The sequence below is a fragment of the Leopardus geoffroyi genome, chromosome D1 (assembly GCF_018350155.1).
Source record: "Leopardus geoffroyi isolate Oge1 chromosome D1, O.geoffroyi_Oge1_pat1.0, whole genome shotgun sequence".
Classification (NCBI taxonomy): Eukaryota; Metazoa; Chordata; class Mammalia; order Carnivora; family Felidae; genus Leopardus; species Leopardus geoffroyi.
Genome location: NC_059329.1, coordinates 114,677,189 through 114,694,067, shown reverse-complemented (window position 1 = coordinate 114,694,067; position 16,879 = coordinate 114,677,189). Strand labels below are relative to the sequence as shown.

At 66.6% G+C, this 16,879-nt stretch overlaps 1 protein-coding gene across 17 annotated transcripts in view; it reads left to right on the top strand.

Moving 5' to 3' along the window:
- BRSK2 (BR serine/threonine kinase 2) overlaps positions 1–16,879 on the top strand; it is a 62,163-nt gene that overhangs the window by 29,089 nt on the left and 16,195 nt on the right. For 16 of the 17 annotated variants that reach the window (XR_006714375.1, XR_006714372.1, XR_006714373.1 and 13 more), the window contains exons 2-12: positions 7,504–7,598; positions 8,852–8,937; positions 11,507–11,647; positions 12,677–12,793; positions 13,463–13,496; positions 13,668–13,736; positions 13,847–13,993; positions 15,055–15,086; positions 15,419–15,583; positions 15,676–15,773; positions 15,859–16,009. Coding sequence is in view for 13 of the 17 variants with exons in the window: in XM_045486369.1 (XP_045342325.1) it covers positions 7,504–7,598; positions 8,852–8,937; positions 11,507–11,647; positions 12,677–12,793; positions 13,463–13,496; positions 13,668–13,736; positions 13,847–13,993; positions 15,055–15,086; positions 15,419–15,583; positions 15,676–15,773; positions 15,859–16,009 (1,135 nt within the window). In the remaining 4 variants the exon portion in view is untranslated. Of the gene's footprint in view, positions 1–7,503; positions 7,599–8,851; positions 8,942–11,506; positions 11,648–12,676; positions 12,794–13,462; positions 13,497–13,667; positions 13,737–13,846; positions 13,994–15,054; positions 15,087–15,418; positions 15,584–15,675; positions 15,774–15,858; positions 16,010–16,879 lie in introns of those variants that run through there. The other variant, XM_045486367.1, reaches the window with a different exon arrangement.

Here is a 16,879-nt window from a genome sequence, read left to right as displayed (position 1 = left end):
GACAGAACAGCATACCCCTGTCTCAGTTGTGGGGACCAGAGGCCTGAGGGCTGTGGGGGGGCCCATTCCAGTCCCCTTCCCCGCTTCTGGCCGCTTGCTGGCCACCCGTGTCTGCTTTCACGTCTGTGTGGCATGCTCGCTGTGCCCCTCTCACAAGAGTGCTTGTCATTGGCTTCAGGGGCCACTCTGGAGGATCATCATTCTCACGATGAGATCTAGAGTTGACCTCTGCAAGAGCTCTTTTTCCAAATGAGGTCACATTCGTGAGTTCCAAGGAATAGGACCCGGACTGAGCCAGGCTAGCAGAGGGTCTCTAGCCTGGAGACCCCATCGGGTGCGGAGAGAGGCACAGCCTGGTGTGCCCCTCCTCCAGTCCCCGAGTCTCCAGGAGAGCTCCATGCTGTCCAGAAGGGTCCGGGTGGGAGGGGCTGTTTTCCCCACTTCCACAGGTGAGGTGAGGAAACTCAGGCTGGGGCGCCTGTCTGGGAGCACCCGCCAGGCCGTCCGTGAGGCCATGCACCTGACTCCAGGAGGCTGCTTCCCACGTGTGTCCAGATCATACCAGATGCCAGACCTTGGCCCTGGTGGTTGGAGGGCGGACCGTGTTTGTGACCTGCTGTTACCTAACAAGGGGCCCCCAAACTTGGTGGCTTGAGACAGCAAATGCTCTCTCGTGGTTCCTGAGGGTCAGGGGTCCAGGGGCAGCTGAGCCAGGCAGCTGTGCTCAGGAATCGCACGAGGTTGCGGGTGAGGGCCAGGCTGCATTGGCTGGAGGCCTCTGTTCTTTGCCTCAAGACAAGGCAGTGGGCTCCTCAGCTCAGGGACCCTGGGGAGTGGACGCCAGAAGGAAGCTGTAGCTGTCACCTCTCCTTGAAGGACACAGGGTTCTTTTCTGCCACCGTTCATTGGCCACACGGGCCAGCGTGGTGCAGTGTGGGAAGGACCGCAGGGCTAGGAGGCTGGCTTCCAGCAAGAGGGGCCTGTACCTCCTTCCTCACGGCCTCTGCGCACGAGCTGCTCCTGGGAGCTGGGGGAGGGGCCTCTGCAGCCCCCAAACCAGCTCTATTCTGGGCTCAGCTCAGTGCTCAGCTTCTTTGGGAAGCCCCCCGGCCGGCTGGTTCTGCGGCCCACTGCCTCTGGCTGCGTGCCCCAGGCATGTCTGACTGCACCGAGCTCCCATCTGGGACCCTTGGCCTATGGAGAACGCCATGCCTGGCCCCTGCCCCTTTGGTTCTGCCTCCAGATCCAGGCATGTGGGTCCTGGCCTTGGCGTGGGGTGGTTGTATGTGTGGGGACAGTGGCCAGGGCAGGACCACGAGGCTGCTGGGGGCAGCTGAGACCACCTATGATGTCCAGAGCTTCCCCCAGCGAGGCGGTGTGCCTCTGCCCTGCCTGCCGTGGGCGGCTTGGGGGAGGGGGCTGGCTCAGGGCCACCAGCCCTGCTGACTCATTTTTCCAACAGCCAGTGTGGTGCCACCTCCCTGCCTCCTCCAAGGAGAGCCCAGGCAGGAGGGGTGACAGGGCTGTCCACCCCCAGGAAGGCAGGCGTGTCTGCTGTGCCGGGCTCCCTCACACCCCCGCGAGCAGAGCCCCAGAGTGAGGCATGTTGAGGTGGCAGAAAATGGGTCACTCTTAGCTATGCTTTGCGGCCCCAGGGGAGCTGGCTGCATGGTCCCAGAGGTGCAGCGGCTAGTGATGGTCTCAGGTGTTAGTGACCCTCGGGTGGCCCTGTGAGCACTGGTGGCCGGACACTGGTCTCTCCCGAGACGCAGATGGGAACCCCACGAGGTTGGGCAGGCGCTGTGCCTGGGTCAGCAGAAGCTTCCTGCCCCGGCCCCCATGAGCCTCCCTCCCCAGAACCCACGGCAGGAGCTGCTGTCCCTTGTCCCCCGTGCCCAGGGACCCGCTGACACAGCACAGGCCCCCAGCGTGAGCACACTGCGGGTTCCGTGGGCAGGCAGCGGCTTGGTCAGCACCGCGGACAGTGGCCTTCCTCTTCAGGGCCAGGTTCCAGATCTCAGAGAGCCACCCTCCTCCCCAGAGGGACTGCTGTGTCCTGCCCCTCGGCCCACGTGCTCTCCTCCACAGGCTTTTCCGGAGCTCAGCTGCCCCCACCCTCTCCCTGAACTCTCACCTTCCTCCCGGGTCTTCAGGCTGCCAGACACCAAGAAGGGCCTTCTGGCCAACTCCTGAGGCAGGACCACGGCCTGTGGCTGAGGGGGGCGCAGGGGCTCCGTGGGCGCCCACGGAGCCCCTGCAGACGGTGTGGGGGTAGGGGGTGCCCAAGTCTCCATCACGTTCAGAGAAGCCCCAGCCCCAAGGGGCTCCACTCCCCAGGGGTGGGCGCCCGTGGTGATGGCAGGATCTAGACGTGGTGACTGGAATGAGAAGCGGCTGAGGCAGTCATTTCTGCCTTTGCTTGTGGCCCCGTGCGCATCGCTTCACGGGGCTCTGCAGGCAGGGCCGGTGGCGTTTCCAGGTGCCTGCAGAGCCCTCGGGACTCACGTGGCCCCGGCCCGCGGCCAGTCGGCAGTGCGGGGGGTGCAGGCGTGGCAGATCATGCCACGGGGCCTGTGCTGCGTGTGCACACGCCTCTCGTGCTCCGGGTTCCTCTCTGCGTGGGGCCCTCCGCCCCGGCACGTGGCGGACACGCAGAGAGGGCGGCCAGTGGGTGCCTGCCGTGGCGCTGGCGGTTAATGACCTCACGTGGCTCCGCGGGGAGACTTCGAGGTCGGTCTGCCGTCGTCACCTGACTCCTCTCAGGCTCCCCCACGGGGGACGGGACAGGGGCCTGCCAGGGAGGGGAGGATGCACAGAGGCAGGGGGTTGGAGGGATTGGGCCATCGTGCTCTTCTGCCCGTCCAGGGGCTCAGGCAGGGGGGCAGCGCACGGGGACATCAGAGATGGCCCTCACACAGGAATGTTACCAGAAGGAGTCAGGCCTCTGTTTGGTCCCCGCCTCCCTGCAGCAGCCATGCAGGGTGGCTGGAAAAGGGTGCTCAGCTCAGGACGCCGTGGAGCCAGCCCGGGGAGCGCTGGACCTGGCGGCCACAGGTGGAGGAATGGGGGCAGGGTGCTCGTGTGACGTGTTCCCAAGCACTTGGAGGAGGCCATGCCGTGGGGCCCCAGTGCCTGGAGGGAGAGGAGTGGACGGCCGAGGGCTTCAGGGACGGTTCTTGGCCCCGTTAAGGAAGGACAGACTGGATGGGCCCCAGGGGTGCTGAGCTGCATGTCCGTGGGGTCTGCAGGGCTCGAAGCAGATAGTGGATGGAGTGACCAGGACTCCTGAGGGTCAGGCTCAGGGCAGCAGGCTGTGGCCAGGCCACCCTGAGAGACCGAGAGGCAGGCCTGGGGCCACGTCAGACCAGGGCTTTCCCCAGGTGGGCGCCTTTGGCCCTTGTGGTGGAAATGGCACTGGAGGCTGGAAAGCATGGAGGGCTCATCGAAAGCCCCACCTGTCCACGTAGGGAGGGCCATCCCCAGGCTGTCCCACCGCCCATCAGCCCTGACCACCCTCCTTGGCGACGGGGCTGGCGCTTGGGGCACAGAGGGTTCCCCTCCCTCCCAGATGCAGCACCGTCACTTGCTCCCCGACCTCCGCCCAAACCGAAGGGCAGTGTCTGGGCAGTGATGTCCGGGTCCTCCTCTGGGGGCTCCCGGGGCTCGGGGCACTCCAGCGTGGTTTTATTCCAAAGGACCATGACCACGAAGAGAAGGGAGGGCAAGGTCAAGCCCCAGGAGCCAGAGGGTGAGGCATCTGCTCAGGACTGCCCCCGGCCCTCCAAGGCCCCATAGGCCACCTCCGTCCGGGGGCCCCGGAGGGTCTGGCCCTTGCCAGCCCCGCCTGTCTGCTCCCCACGGCTCTGGGGCTGCCCTGGGCCCCTCACAGCCACTCGGGGCCCAGCACACGCAGGGCCAACCTCCTTCCCCCTCCAGACCACCGCAGCAGGTGTGAGGGCCGGTCAGAGCCACCAGGGCAGGAGGGCCGGGCACTGCCTGCAGAGAGCTGCTGAGCCCACCCTGGAGAGCACAGCCAGTCCAGCAGCTCCCCGCCCACCCGCTCTCTGGCCCCCTCTGGGCCCCAGGGGCCCCAATAGCTGAGTGAGAGCGCAGGAGTGCACCCCTGGAGCCCTGTCCCCGGCCTGGCACGGGGAGGGCCCCACACTGTCTGGGGCCCTGGGCCCTGCGTGCAGGCTCTGCTCTCAGATGGCGGCCTACAGGCCTCTGGACTCTCCTGGCCAGGCTTGGGGCCTTGGGGGGGGGCACCCCCGTTAAGGCACAGGTGTGTTTGTGCCCAAGTCTGGGGTGCAGTGGGGAGCCAGTGAGTGGGACAGCCCTGGGGGGCTCGGGGCTGTTCCTTGGCCTTTCGCCTGAGCCCCCCCCGGGATGCCCCTGGGGCTCCTTGATGCCTGGAGTCTTCCTGCAGCGTGGACACAGGCAGTCCAGCACCCTCAAGCGCCCGCCGCCTGGGCGGGACCACGTCCGCTGCTCCGGCGATCATTTGTGACGCGGCAGACTTTTCCTGCGTTGGTGTGCGCCCATGTTTGCTGCAAACACAATCATACATCACAATGGGGAGCTCTGCCTGCGCAGCTGCAGGGTTGGGGAATTAGTCTGATTGCAGGCTTCCCTGCAGACGCTGTCCTCCCACCATCCCGAGCCTGCTTAGGAGGGCTCCCCGGTGCACACTCTCCACTCTCTGTCTCTGGGGAAATGGCAGGCCTGCTGGGAACCCAGACACCCCACCCCAGAGGCCCCCAGGGCTAGGTCACCTCCCAGGGTGGCAGGGAAGCTTCACTAAGGAGGGGCACCTCCACGCTGGGTTTTGAGGGGTGTGTAGGAGTCTGCGGGCCTGAAGACTTTCTCGGCAGGGGTAGCAAGTGGCAGAAGACGAAGGCAGGGAGGGGGCTGCCAGAGTTCCAGGTCATTGCCCAGCGCAACCCCCCCGCACCTGGCCGTGCCTCCTGGCTGGCCTCGCCCCACAGGCCCATGAGGTGCTGTTGGGGGGCCGGGCCCGTGGCGTGGGGCTTGTCTGGCATCCATTGTCCTCTGGGCCCTTCGTCCCTTGGCCTTTCTGTGCAGCTGTGCAGCGGCTGGCGATGGGACCACCGAGTTTCCTTGTGTACGAGGTGGGAGTCCCTCTTCTCACACAGCGCCCGGCACGGGGCACTCGCCAGGATGGCTGTTCCGGCCACGGCGGTGGCACCGGCTGGGTCGTGTCCCGCTCCTGCCGTCGGCTGGCGTGTTTGTCAAGCGCCCTGTCACTTTGACACCCGTTTGTTTTCCTTTTCTCGAAGCAGGAGGATGTTTTTCCCCCCGCACGTCTGTGGTTCCCGCCTTCTAAGGACGCGCGTGCACTGGTGTGTGCGGTGTGTGCGCGTGTGTCCTCGTGTGGGCCCCGCCCATCTGCCCAAGCGCGTCGTCCCTGCTGTGCCGTCCAGCTGTGTTGCGTTTTCAAGTTGCTGGGTTCCCTGGTGGCTGAGCCAGAAGCACTTCACGCCTTCCCGCTCGAGGACACCTGTCCCTGCCCGGTCTTTGCTGCGCGAACAGTCTGGCAGAGCTGGCCCCAGGTCACGCCGTCCGGTTTCGGGAGTGCTCTCCCAGATGCGGCGATGGCTGTCTGCCCTGTGGGGGTCGCGTGTCTGGACCACGGGTGTCTCTTCACGGGAGGCGTCTGTCCTGAGCCTGTGGGGGTCACGGGAGCCTGTCCCCTTTGGGGTGGTGGCCTTTGCTGCCTGTTTCCCCAGGTCCCCTTGGCCCTTCAGCCTTGTTCTGGGGACTTGCCAGGCAGAGTCCTGCTTCGAACTCTGGCTTGTGCCTGCTGTCTGGAGATAGGACGGGCGGTGGGGCCGGTTCTGTCCTGGAGGCCGTGAGCCCCCGGGCCTCCAGCCATGGGTTACAGATGGGTGACAGCAACGCACCTGCCGTCTCCTCTTCCTGCTGTGCACTCCCTGCCCCTCCCGCAGACCCGGAATCACAGGGCCCAGGGCCAGAGCAAAGGCAGCCCCAAGAGGCCCCAGGGGTCTGCAGCCCTTCCTGGGGTGGGAGCCGGGGGCCTCGGGGGCCTCAGCGGCCTCAGCGGCCACGACGCCTAGCCCAGGAGCTCATCTGTCTTCGCTGAGCACGGGAGCTCTGGCCCACGGGCCCCACCCACGAAGGTGCCCTCCCAGAGCTCCCTGGGCACCCGAGAGGCTGTGGCTGGCAGGCCCGCCCATCCTGACTCAAGGGGCGAGTGAGAAGCTGGGCCTGGAGGGTCAGGGGTGACCACGCTCCACGGGAGGCCACGGAGGCCACGCAGAGTTACAGATGTGCGGTCCGTTAAGGGGCCGTGTTTTCCATCATATGGCGAGGGATCCATTTCCCATAAAGTTGAAGGGCTCTTGCAAGTTGGTAAGAATCTCCCCTACCTAGGCCCGGCGTAAAAGTGGGGGAAGGGCACACCAAGCAGCTGGTGAGCACGAGGAGTTCAAGGTCACGGCCGAAGCAGCAGCAACGGGGCCTGCGTCACCCTGAACATGGGGCAGGCATGTGCTCCGGGCCCTGACTTTGACCAGGTCTGGGTGAAGCAGTGCGGGCATCCCTCAATCCCCGTAGGAGGGGCACCCCCGGCAGAGCACAAGTCAGGGTCGGGCTGCGATGCTAAGGTCAAGGGTCCTGCCCCCTTGTCCCCAAATGCTGGAGGTAGGGGCCATCACGATAACCTTCACACGCCTGTCTGAGAATGACAGTCACCTTGGAGGACGTCACAGTTGGGGGTCCGGGCTCAGGAACGGACAGGTGGGGATGTCCTGGTCCCAAGGCCACAGCAGGGTCCAGCCAGAGGTTAGGAGGGCGGCTGGCCGTGGCTGGGCTGCAGCAGGGGTGAGGCTGCTGGTGGCCCTGGTGGCCTGTCCCAGCCAGGGAGGGGAAGCGGATGCCTGGCTGTGGCCACATGACAAGGGAGCAGCAACCAGGACTGTGAGCCCTAGAAGCATGGTCATGAGAGCAGAGGTGGGTTCTGTCCTGTGGGGGACCCAGGACGGGGGGGCATGGGCATGGCAGGCTGGGGTGGTGCTGCCCAGGGAGTGGCCTTAGGCCCGTCCTGCTGTCCCTGGACACCAGTGAGCTGGACACTGTTGTGTGGGGAGGGGTGGCCCTGAACCCGAGGGCACCCTGGCTCCCCTGCTGGAGGTGCCTGGGCAGTGGCTGAAGGCCTGGGGCGGGGGCTCTCGGTGTTATGGCCTCCAGGGCATGGGGGAGGGGTGCAGGGGGTCAAGAGGGCTGGTCCCTGGGAGGGGGACATGGTGTGGGGCAGGGCTGCTGCTCCAAGACAGAGCTGTTCTGGGCAGTGACCAAGGGACATGGGAGGGCGGGCAGTGGCTGTGGGTATCTTGAGGCATACTTAGCAGAGAGAGGTGGGGGACAGGAACCAGACCCTGAGTGAGGGGCCTGTGTGGGGAGTGGGTGGGGTCCCTACCGACTGGGGCCCTGGATGGGGTCTGAGGGGGCTTCTGTACCCCACAGGCCTCGTGAAGCTGGGGATTCACTGTGTCACATGCCAGAAGGTGGCCATCAAAATTGTCAACCGGGAGAAGCTCAGCGAGTCTGTGTTGATGAAGGTGAGCTCAGGTGGGGGGCCTAAGGGGGCCCTTTGGGGGGTCTGGGGGGACAGCCTGGCGGCGGGTCCCGTGGTGAGAGTCCCATGGGTGGGGTTACAGAGAAGCCAGCCCAGGTGGGTCCCACTCGCTCCTGCTGGAGCCCAGGGCGGGCAGCTCCTGGCTACAGAGCAGCCTCCCTGTGCTGGCGTCCAGTGACCACCTTGCGCCTGGCTTCCCTCCTCAGCCCTGCCCGCCCTTTCTCCTCGCCTCAGCCGGGGGCCCAGGAGGGACAGGCCGCATCCTGGGGCACAGTCCGGGTGCCGTACCAACCTGCTGGGATAGCTGGCTGGGCCTCAGTTTCCCCAGTTAGACCCAGGAGGAGGCCCCTTCCTCTGAGGAAGTGACAGTTCCCCAGGGACCACAACAGCTCCTCCTGCTTCCCACCCCCCTCCCTCCCCCCATCCCGGGAGCCCGTCCTGTGGTGGAATCTGGACCCCCTTTGGGACCGGACCGGGCCCCGCAGGGACTGGTGCTTGGTGGGAAGGGGTTGCCCAGGCCTCAGGTTCCCCCACCTGCCTGCTCACTGGGGGTGTGGCACTTACACCTCTGCGCGTGGGTGGCATGCTGGGGGCTCCGCATCACCGTGGCTGCCCCCTGCCCTGGGGACTGTGCCTCCCTCATTTCCCCAGACATCTCCCGAGGCGGGCATGTGTGGCCAGTATGCCAGGAGGGCAGGGAGGGACTGGGGTGGGCCCCACTGAGGAACCCCAGGGACCAAAGGTGGGACAGTTTTAAGAGAAGGCAACGGTGGCTTGGACGGGTGGGGGCAGATCCCGACTTTGCCTTGGACAGCTCCTGGGACCGTGTTCATTTGGGGACCCTGAGTTCAAGATGCACATAAGCTATCTGAACAGAGACCAGCTCAGTGGCAGGAGCCCACAAGGCCTGGCAGGGCCAGGGTGGAGGCGCGGAGGGGCGGCCCCCCTTGTGTGATGCCCCTGGGACGGGATGGACCAGCCCACAGGGGCGGAGACCCCATCTAGGCTGGCCCTGCTCCAAAGCCTCCACCGCCCCCATGAGCCTGACCGAGGTGTCAGGCGGGGGGCACAGCCCACTCAGATCCTACTGTCTCCCCACCAGCCAGAGACCCCCTCGAGGTCAGGGCAGCGTGGCGTCTACCTGGCCCCAGGGCTGTGTGTAGGAGGGGACGGGGTGGGTGGATGCAGGTGGCAGGGGACGCTCCCGCCCCCAGCTGGACCTCTCTCCCCGTGCAGGTGGAGCGGGAGATTGCCATCCTGAAGCTCATCGAACACCCTCACGTTCTAAAGCTGCACGATGTTTATGAAAACAAAAAATATTTGTAGGTATTGCCGGGTCTGGAGAGCTGGGGAGGGGGCAGAGGCGAGGCCGTGGGGCCCCGGGGAGGGAGCCAACTCAAGAGGGTGTCCACGGTCAGTGCTCCTGGCCCAGACCACGGCAGAGCCACCAGCTTGAACTGCCGAGGGCGTAGGGCTTCTCTGGAGGCAGGGGCTGGGGGCCGGGGTCAAGCACAGGAACCACTTGGCCCAGTCACTCTGCCAGGGCCCCCAGGGACCCTCCCCATTCCCACTGAGGCCCCCCTCTGCTCCCTCACGGGACTGGGACCCCAGGTTGGCCGACGGCTCGATGGCCACACCAGGCCCCTCACCCTCCCTGGGCACCCACCCCTGTGCTGCCGAGTCAGAGGCCAGCGGAAATCTCACTATCTTGGGCGCACCTGGGTTGCAAATTGGAGACTGCCCCCCCCTCCCCCGGCCCCAGGTCGCCTGCCGTGTGGCCTCAATGAGCTCACCCGGGGTGTGGGTGGTGGTCACTGGGTCACTGCAAGGGGGCGCTCAGCCCTGTCACTACTGCCTGTGTGGCTGTAGGAGGGCCCCATCCTGTGATGCCCTGTCCCTCAGGGAGGGGCTCCAGTGGCACTTTTCTTGGGGGCATTCAGATTGAGTGAGGAAATGCATGCAGGGGTCTGGCCCAGGGGACCTCGAGGTCTCAACTCCAAGCCCCAAGCTCCAGGCCCGACTTGGGGTCCCCGGAAAAGACGTGGGCACCTCATGGGTCAGGCCGGCTGGCGCCAGGTGGCCATCCACAGCCCGCCCATACTGTCCTGGGCCATGGGGGTTGGGGCACGAAGCCGGACAGCGAGGGCTGCTCTGGGGGAGCAGGAAGGCTTGGGCACATAGATTGAGGATGGTCCTAATCCCACCCCTGACAAGTTTGTCCCTCTTTGGGCCTCAGTTTCCTCATAGCTGTGGCACCCCCGCCCGCCCCCCTTGCCGTGGCAGCTGGAGGCCCAGTGGCATGAGTGGCCAACTCCAAGTGTTTGAGGGTAGGGTGACCAGAGTTGCCCACGTGGGGGCCGGAGATGAGTCAGTATAGCTGTAGGGGCACCAGGAGGTGGGTTGTGGTCCTGGGGCCCCTGACACCAGTGAGTACGAGGAACTCTGTCTCCCTGAGACACCTGCACGACCCGCCACCATCGGCCTGACTGGGGCCCACCTTGCGGTCAGTGTCCAGCGACATCCCATGAGTGTGGGGGCCGGCATTGTTGGCCACCTTCACACACAACATGCAGGGGACCCATCGTGTCTCATTTATGTTGAGATACTTGCAGGGATGGACCTGGGGTGGGGGTCAGGAAGCCAGGGAGGGGCCCGGGACGGCAAGGCCCAGCGGAGGCACGGCTGGGCACAGGCCCAATGACAGGGACACCACGGCCAGCAGGAGAGCGATCAGGCGGCCAGGCTGGGTCCCGCTGGGCCCAGCACCCTCCCCAAGGCAGCCCTGGGAGCAGGCAGGGGACCCCTTCACCGAGGTGCTGTGTTTGGGCCTCCCCCTCAGGAGCAGGGCAGGACCCCTGGGATGGCCCCTCCTGCCAGAATCCCACCTGTGCCCCCTCCCTGCCCCTTCTCTCCTCAGGCCCCCTGTGCCCCCACCCCTGCTGAGCCCTCCGTTCCTGCAAGACAAGCTTTTGAGACGGCTGGTTCCCTACCTCCTGGCCCTCTGCCCATGCCCTTGGCCTCCTCCAGCAAGTCCTCGGGGGTTCCTGTGGGCATCAGTGAGGCTGAGCTTGGACACGGGCGGGGGGGGGGGGGTGGGGGGGTCCCTCCCCTGCAGCCACTGTCACCAGGCCAGAGACTGTACTTGCCTCCTCCAGCTGTCCCCATCCTGCCCTGCACAGGAGCCCAGAGGGCCCTTCGTCCCTGGACCCCTGCCAGCCACCTGCTCTGCAGACCAGGAAGCAGGCTAGCATAGGGGAGTGCTGGACTGGGGACCACTGGCCTTGGGGCAGGTGCTCTGCTCTGGCCCACAGAACCAGGGAGCCCAGGCCCCTGTCAGAACCCCCTAGTGGCCCAGCCCCCAGCCCCAGCCCCAGTCAGGCCCCCAGGGCCCCCTGAGCCAGTGGGGGCAGTTACTATCCTGCTGGGGGGCCACCCTGTTTACGCTGTCTTCCAAGACCCCGTTTGAGGGCCAGCCCTGGGGGACCCCCCGGCCATACCCTGCCCCAGCCCCTTGGCCCACCCTGTTTTGGGGTCTCCCCTGTTGGCCTGGGCGCCCCGAAGGCCTAAGCGTCTGATTCATTCCCCTGCTCTGGGAGCCCAACCTGCACTGGCAGGGGAGGGCCTAGAAGGGTCACAGCCCGGCTTGTATGGGCGTCAGCGGCCACAGCGCCCCTCTTGCCTTGAGGCCCAGCGGCCCCTCAGCCAGGGGGTCGGGCGTGGCCTGCTCCCAGCTTCCCTGCATCAGAGGCCTCCCGAGGCTGCGCTGGAGGCAGGCCTGCCAGGAGGCCCATCGTGCTGAGGGTGCCGGAGGCTGGGACGAGGCAGAGGTTGGCACCGGGGCAGGCTGACCACATGGTGCGCAGCCAGCTGACGCCCACCTGTCCCCTGCAGATACCTGGTGCTAGAACACGTGTCTGGTGGAGAGCTCTTCGACTACCTTGTCAAGAAGGGCAGGCTGACCCCCAAAGAGGCTCGGAAGTTCTTCCGACAGATCATCTCTGCGCTAGACTTTTGCCACAGCCACTCCATATGGTGTGTGCCCCGACCCTGTCAGATGCCCCCATCCCATCAGGTGGCCCCATCCCCCACTGGGTACCCCCTATACCATCAGGTGCCCCCCACCCTACCAGGTCCCCCCCCTGTCTCCCACCGAGTGCCCTCCCATCCCCCCAGGTGCCCCCCACCCCACCAGGTGCCCCCCATCCCACCGGTGCCCCCCACCCCACCAGGTACCCCCCTGTCTCCCACCAGGTGCCCATCCCCCACCCCACCAGGTGCCCCCCCATCCCCCCAGGTGCCCCCCATCCCATCAGATGCCCCCCACCCCACCAGGTACCCCCCCCATCTCCCACCAGGTACCCCCCTGTCTCCCACCAGGTGCCCATCCCCCCCAGGTGCCCCCCCGTCTCCCACCAGGTTCCCCCACCCCATCAGGTGCCCCCCCATTCCCCCAGGTGCCCCCTAATCCCACTAGGTGCCCCCCACCCCACCAGGTGCCCTCCCATCCCACCAGGTACCCTCCCCGTCTCCCACCAGGTGCCCCTCCCCGTCTCCCACCAGGTACCCCCCCACCCCCTCCCGTCTCCCACCAGGTGCCCATCCCCCACCAGGTTCCCCCTCCCCACCCTTGCACTCCCCCCACCCCGCCCCGTGCCCCTCGGGCAGACAGCACATTCTCTTTTGACCCCTTTCAGGAACATCAGGAAGCTTCTGCCAGGTGTCCACCCAAGGCTCTGGGAGCCCCTTCCTCAGCCTTTTTAGGACTCCTGGGGCCAGGTCACCCTGGATTGGAGGGGCTCGGGATGGCCTCAGCCCAGAGCTCTTAGGGTGGGGAGACCCCAGAGAGTAAGGCAGAGCCTGCCCAGGATGGGTGGGAGCACGTGGTGTGACCCCAGAGGGTCCCCGTTTCTCCATCCCGGCAGCCAGGCAGGCGACTTCTGATTGGCTGCCTGTGACATCACCAGGCTGGGCTGCCATTGGCCCCGTGCTGTGTGGGTGGGCTTTGGGGGAGGGGGAGGCAGCTAGGGGACCGGTCAGCCTCATTCCCGCCTTCCTTCCCAGCCACAGGGATCTGAAGCCAGAAAACCTTCTACTGGATGAGAAGAACAACATCCGAATCGCGGATTTCGGCATGGCGTCGCTGCAGGTTGGCGACAGCCTGCTGGAGACCAGCTGCGGGTGAGCGGAGCCGCAGGGCCAGGAGGGGGCCGGGCCGCTGCCCCTGAAGGCCTGCGCTCGGGCACAGCCCCCAGCCCCGCCCCCCCATACAGGCCGCCAGTGGTCTCTGCTGCGGCCGGGTGGGGGTGGGGCGGCCACAGCCCCAGGACCTCCGGCTCCGCTCCCTGATTCTGCTCCCAAGTGCCGTGCAGTGAGTGACCCGCCAGGCCCAGACCCTCCTTCTGCTCTCTGGCCGCGTCCTGGAAGGCTGGTCCAGTCCCAGCGGCCACCTGCTCGCTCAGGGGCATCCCGGGCGGGCCATCTCTCTGCGGAGCCCATTCAGCAGCGCCCCAAGGTCCTTCTTCCGACTGTGCTCTCCTGGGACCCTGACGGCAGGCAGATGGCCTCGAGCATGGCAGAGCCCAGAGGCTCCACAGCCCCTGTCTCCCCCAGAAGCACACAGTGTACCCAGCGGGGATTAGGTTGTAAGGGGGTTGTCCTCAAAGTCCCCTGAGCTTCCTGCTGGGCCTGAGGGCCCCACAGCGGGGCCTCTGCTGCGGGCAGAGCGTGCCTCAGGGTGTCTGCGCCGCTGTGCTCCTGGGGGCGGCCCGGAGGTCCGGGTGGGGTGGGACAGCCAGGGCAGGCAGCAGGGCCCGGGGCCTCGGACCTGACTGCCGCTTTTGCCTGCAGGTCCCCCCACTACGCCTGCCCCGAGGTGATCCGGGTAAGTGGCCGTTGCCCCCACACCCCCACCCTAGTCCCTGCCGGACCAAGGGCCTTCCCCACGTCAGCTGTGCGGACCCCCAGGCCCCGGCTGGCTCCCTCCCCGACCCTGGGTCTGGGCGAAGCCCCCCACCCCGGGCGCTCACCCCGCCAACCCCACTGCCGCCTGCAGGGGGAAAAGTATGACGGCCGCAAGGCGGACGTGTGGAGCTGCGGCGTGATCCTGTTCGCCCTGTTGGTGGTGAGCCCCCTGCCCGTCCTCCCTCCCTCCCTCCCGTGGTGCTGCCCGCCCCCCCTCCCCCCCCCCCCCCCCCCCGCCCCGCCTGAAGTGACCCCGGTCCCTGCCGGCAGGGGGCTCTGCCCTTTGACGACGACAACCTGAGGCAGCTGCTGGAGAAGGTGAAGCGGGGTGTTTTCCACATGCCGCACTTCATCCCGCCCGACTGCCAGAGCCTGCTGCGCGGCATGATCGAGGTGGACGCGGCCCGGCGCCTCACGGTGGGTCCCAGGCGTCGTGGAGGGCCCCCCCCCCCACCCCCGGAGCCTGCGAGATCCCTGCCAGGGGCCACCCTGTTAGGGCCGGGCTCCCAGAGGGAAGGGCCGGCCCGTGCCCGAGTGTCGTACGGGGGGCTCTGGGTGCGTACGGCGTGTGTGAGAGGGAGCACAAGGGTCGGAACCGTGTGCACGTACACGTGTGCACAGCTGCGCGGGCGTGTGTGCACAAGCACAGGCGGGCACACAGGGATGCACACGTGGTTTGGGAGTGCTGGTGTGCCTGGCAGGCCGGTGCCCACAATACAGGCCCCTGCCTCCCGGGCTGTCCAGGCCTAGGTTGGTGTGAATGGTTCCTCACCACCGCTCCCCAGGACGGCTGGGGACCAGAGAGGGTGGCGGGGGGTAAGCTCCCACTTCTGAAAGAGGCCCCCGGCTGGCCGTCTCCAGCCTCCCTGGGGCTCAGCTAGTGCCGGGATGGCAGGTCCCCAGAGCGAGGGCAGCAGGACTCCCCTGACTGTCCTCTGCAGGACAGGGGCGGCCCGGTGCCCAAGGGGCCACCCTCTCCCCTCCTCCCAGCCAAGCTGTCCTGGGTGGAGTTGGGGGGAGAGCAGGGCTGGCCCCCAAGCCTCCTGCTCACACCTGCACCCAGCCCCTCCCTGTGCACAAGGAGGGCCGCCCTGGCCGCTTCCCCTGCTCTCCTCCCCTGGCCTCGGCCTGGAGCCGCCAGACCCAGGAGGCCACTCTGCTTCCCTGCTCTCTCCCTCTGCCCCCAGCCCTGCCTGCAGCCCCCAGCCCTGCCCACCTTCCTTCTTTCTCTAGGCCAGCATTTCCTCTTCCACTTGGGATACGCAGGGTCAGGGGTACTAGGTCAGGGGTGCAGCCCCTCTCCATGCTCCCCCCACATCGCCCCCCCGTCCCTTCGCTCCTCCCCTCCCCACCCCTCCTGTGCTGCTCTCTGCACACTCCTGTGGTCCTCCCTCCCCGTGCTCCCGCCCCCTCTGGCCTCCTAACGTGGGCTCCTCCCTCCCTGCTCGTACTAACTCCCTGTTTCTCTTTCCTTGTAGCTAGAGCACATTCAGAAACACATATGGTATATGTAAGTAGCTTTTCCTCCCACATCACCTGCTTTGCCTGTCACCCGTCACCGTGGCCTGGAGGGCCTGCTAGGGAAGGCGGGGGGCGACCCAGCCCAGCGCAGGCCGGCTCCCAGCCTCAGCCGCTCCTGGCTCTCAAGGCCCCCCGGGCCGGCCTGCGCTGGGCACAGGCCGGACGCAGGAGGTGTGCAGGGGCCGGGTGCAGGGAGAGCAGCAAGCTGCAGGGCCCCAGGAAGGGGTGGGCCCCGCCCTCCCAGCACCTCAGGGTGGGGGCGGAGAAGCCCCAGGCTGCAGAGGCGGGGGTGAGTGACCCCACGGTGCCTGTCATCCGCAGAGGGGGCAAGAACGAGCCGGAGCCGGAGCAGCCCATCCCCCGCAAGGTGCAGATCCGCTCGCTGCCCAGCCTGGAGGACATCGACCCCGACGTGCTGGACAGCATGCACTCGCTGGGCTGCTTCCGGGACCGCAACAAGCTGTTGCAGGACCTGCTGTCCGAGGAGTACGTTGGCGGGGGCTGCGCTGTGGCCAGGGGGCGGGGCCCCTCGGGGAATGGACTTGCCGACCCTTCTCCCTGCCTCTCACCCACTGCAGGGAAAACCAGGAGAAAATGATTTATTTCCTCCTCCTGGACCGGAAAGAAAGGTACCCGAGCCACGAGGACGAGGACCTGCCCCCCAGAAACGAAATAGGTATAAGGTCCCAGGGTGGCCTGGTCCCATACTGCCCCCTCCAGGCCCAGCGGGCTGCCTGGCCCTGACCCCTGTCTGCACACAGACCCTCCTCGGAAGCGTGTGGACTCCCCAATGCTGAACCGGCATGGCAAGCGGCGGCCGGAACGCAAGTCCATGGAGGTGCTCAGCGTGACAGACGGCGGCTCCCCGGTGCCCGCGCGGCGGGCCATCGAGATGGCCCAGCATGGCCAGAGGTGCGTGCCTTCCAGGAGGACCCAGCACTCTGCCTCCTGGTGGCCCGGCCTGGTCGGCATTGGCACTCCTTCCTCACGGGCTGTGCTGGGCCTGGCGTGGCTCACCTCCGCCCCCTGGTCCTGGGGCTGGGCCAAGGCCACCGGGTGGGGCTGGACCACGCGCTGTGCCAGGGGCTCGGTGGGGCTGCTTGGGCTGCTTGGGCTGGACTGGACTGAGCTGGACTTGGCTGAGCTGGGCTGAGCTGGACTGGGTTAGACTGGGCTAGACTGGGCTGGACTGGGCTAGACTGGGCTGGGCTTGGCTAGACTGAGCTGGACTGGACTGAGCTAGATTTGGCTGGGCTGGACTGGACTAAACCGGGCTAGACTGGACTGGACTGAGTTGGATTTGGCTGTGCTGGACTTGGCTGTGCTGGGCTGGACTGAGCTGGACTGGGTTAGGCTGGGCTGGGCCGGGCTGAGCTACACTGGGCTCGGCTAGACTGAGCTAGACTGGACTGAGCTGGGCTGAGCTGGCCTGGACTGGACTGGACTGGATTGAGCTGGGCTGGACTGAGCTGGGCTTGGCTAGACTGGACTGGGTTGAGATAGGATGGGCTGGACTGGGCCGAACCGAGTGGGATTGGGGTGGACTGGGTTGGACCGAGCTGGGTTAGACTGGATTGGGATGGATCAGGTTGGACTGGATTGAGCTGGGCTGGGCTGAGCTGAGCAGAGCTTTGCTCTGTTGGCCTGTGTTGAACCCAGCTAGTCAGGGGTTGGGCTGGACTGGAGTGGCCTGGACTTGGCTACACTGGGGGTGGTCAAGCCATGTTCAGAGCTACCTAGGAGGCCTGTCCCCACTTGATGCTGGCCCCATGTTTGGGTCAC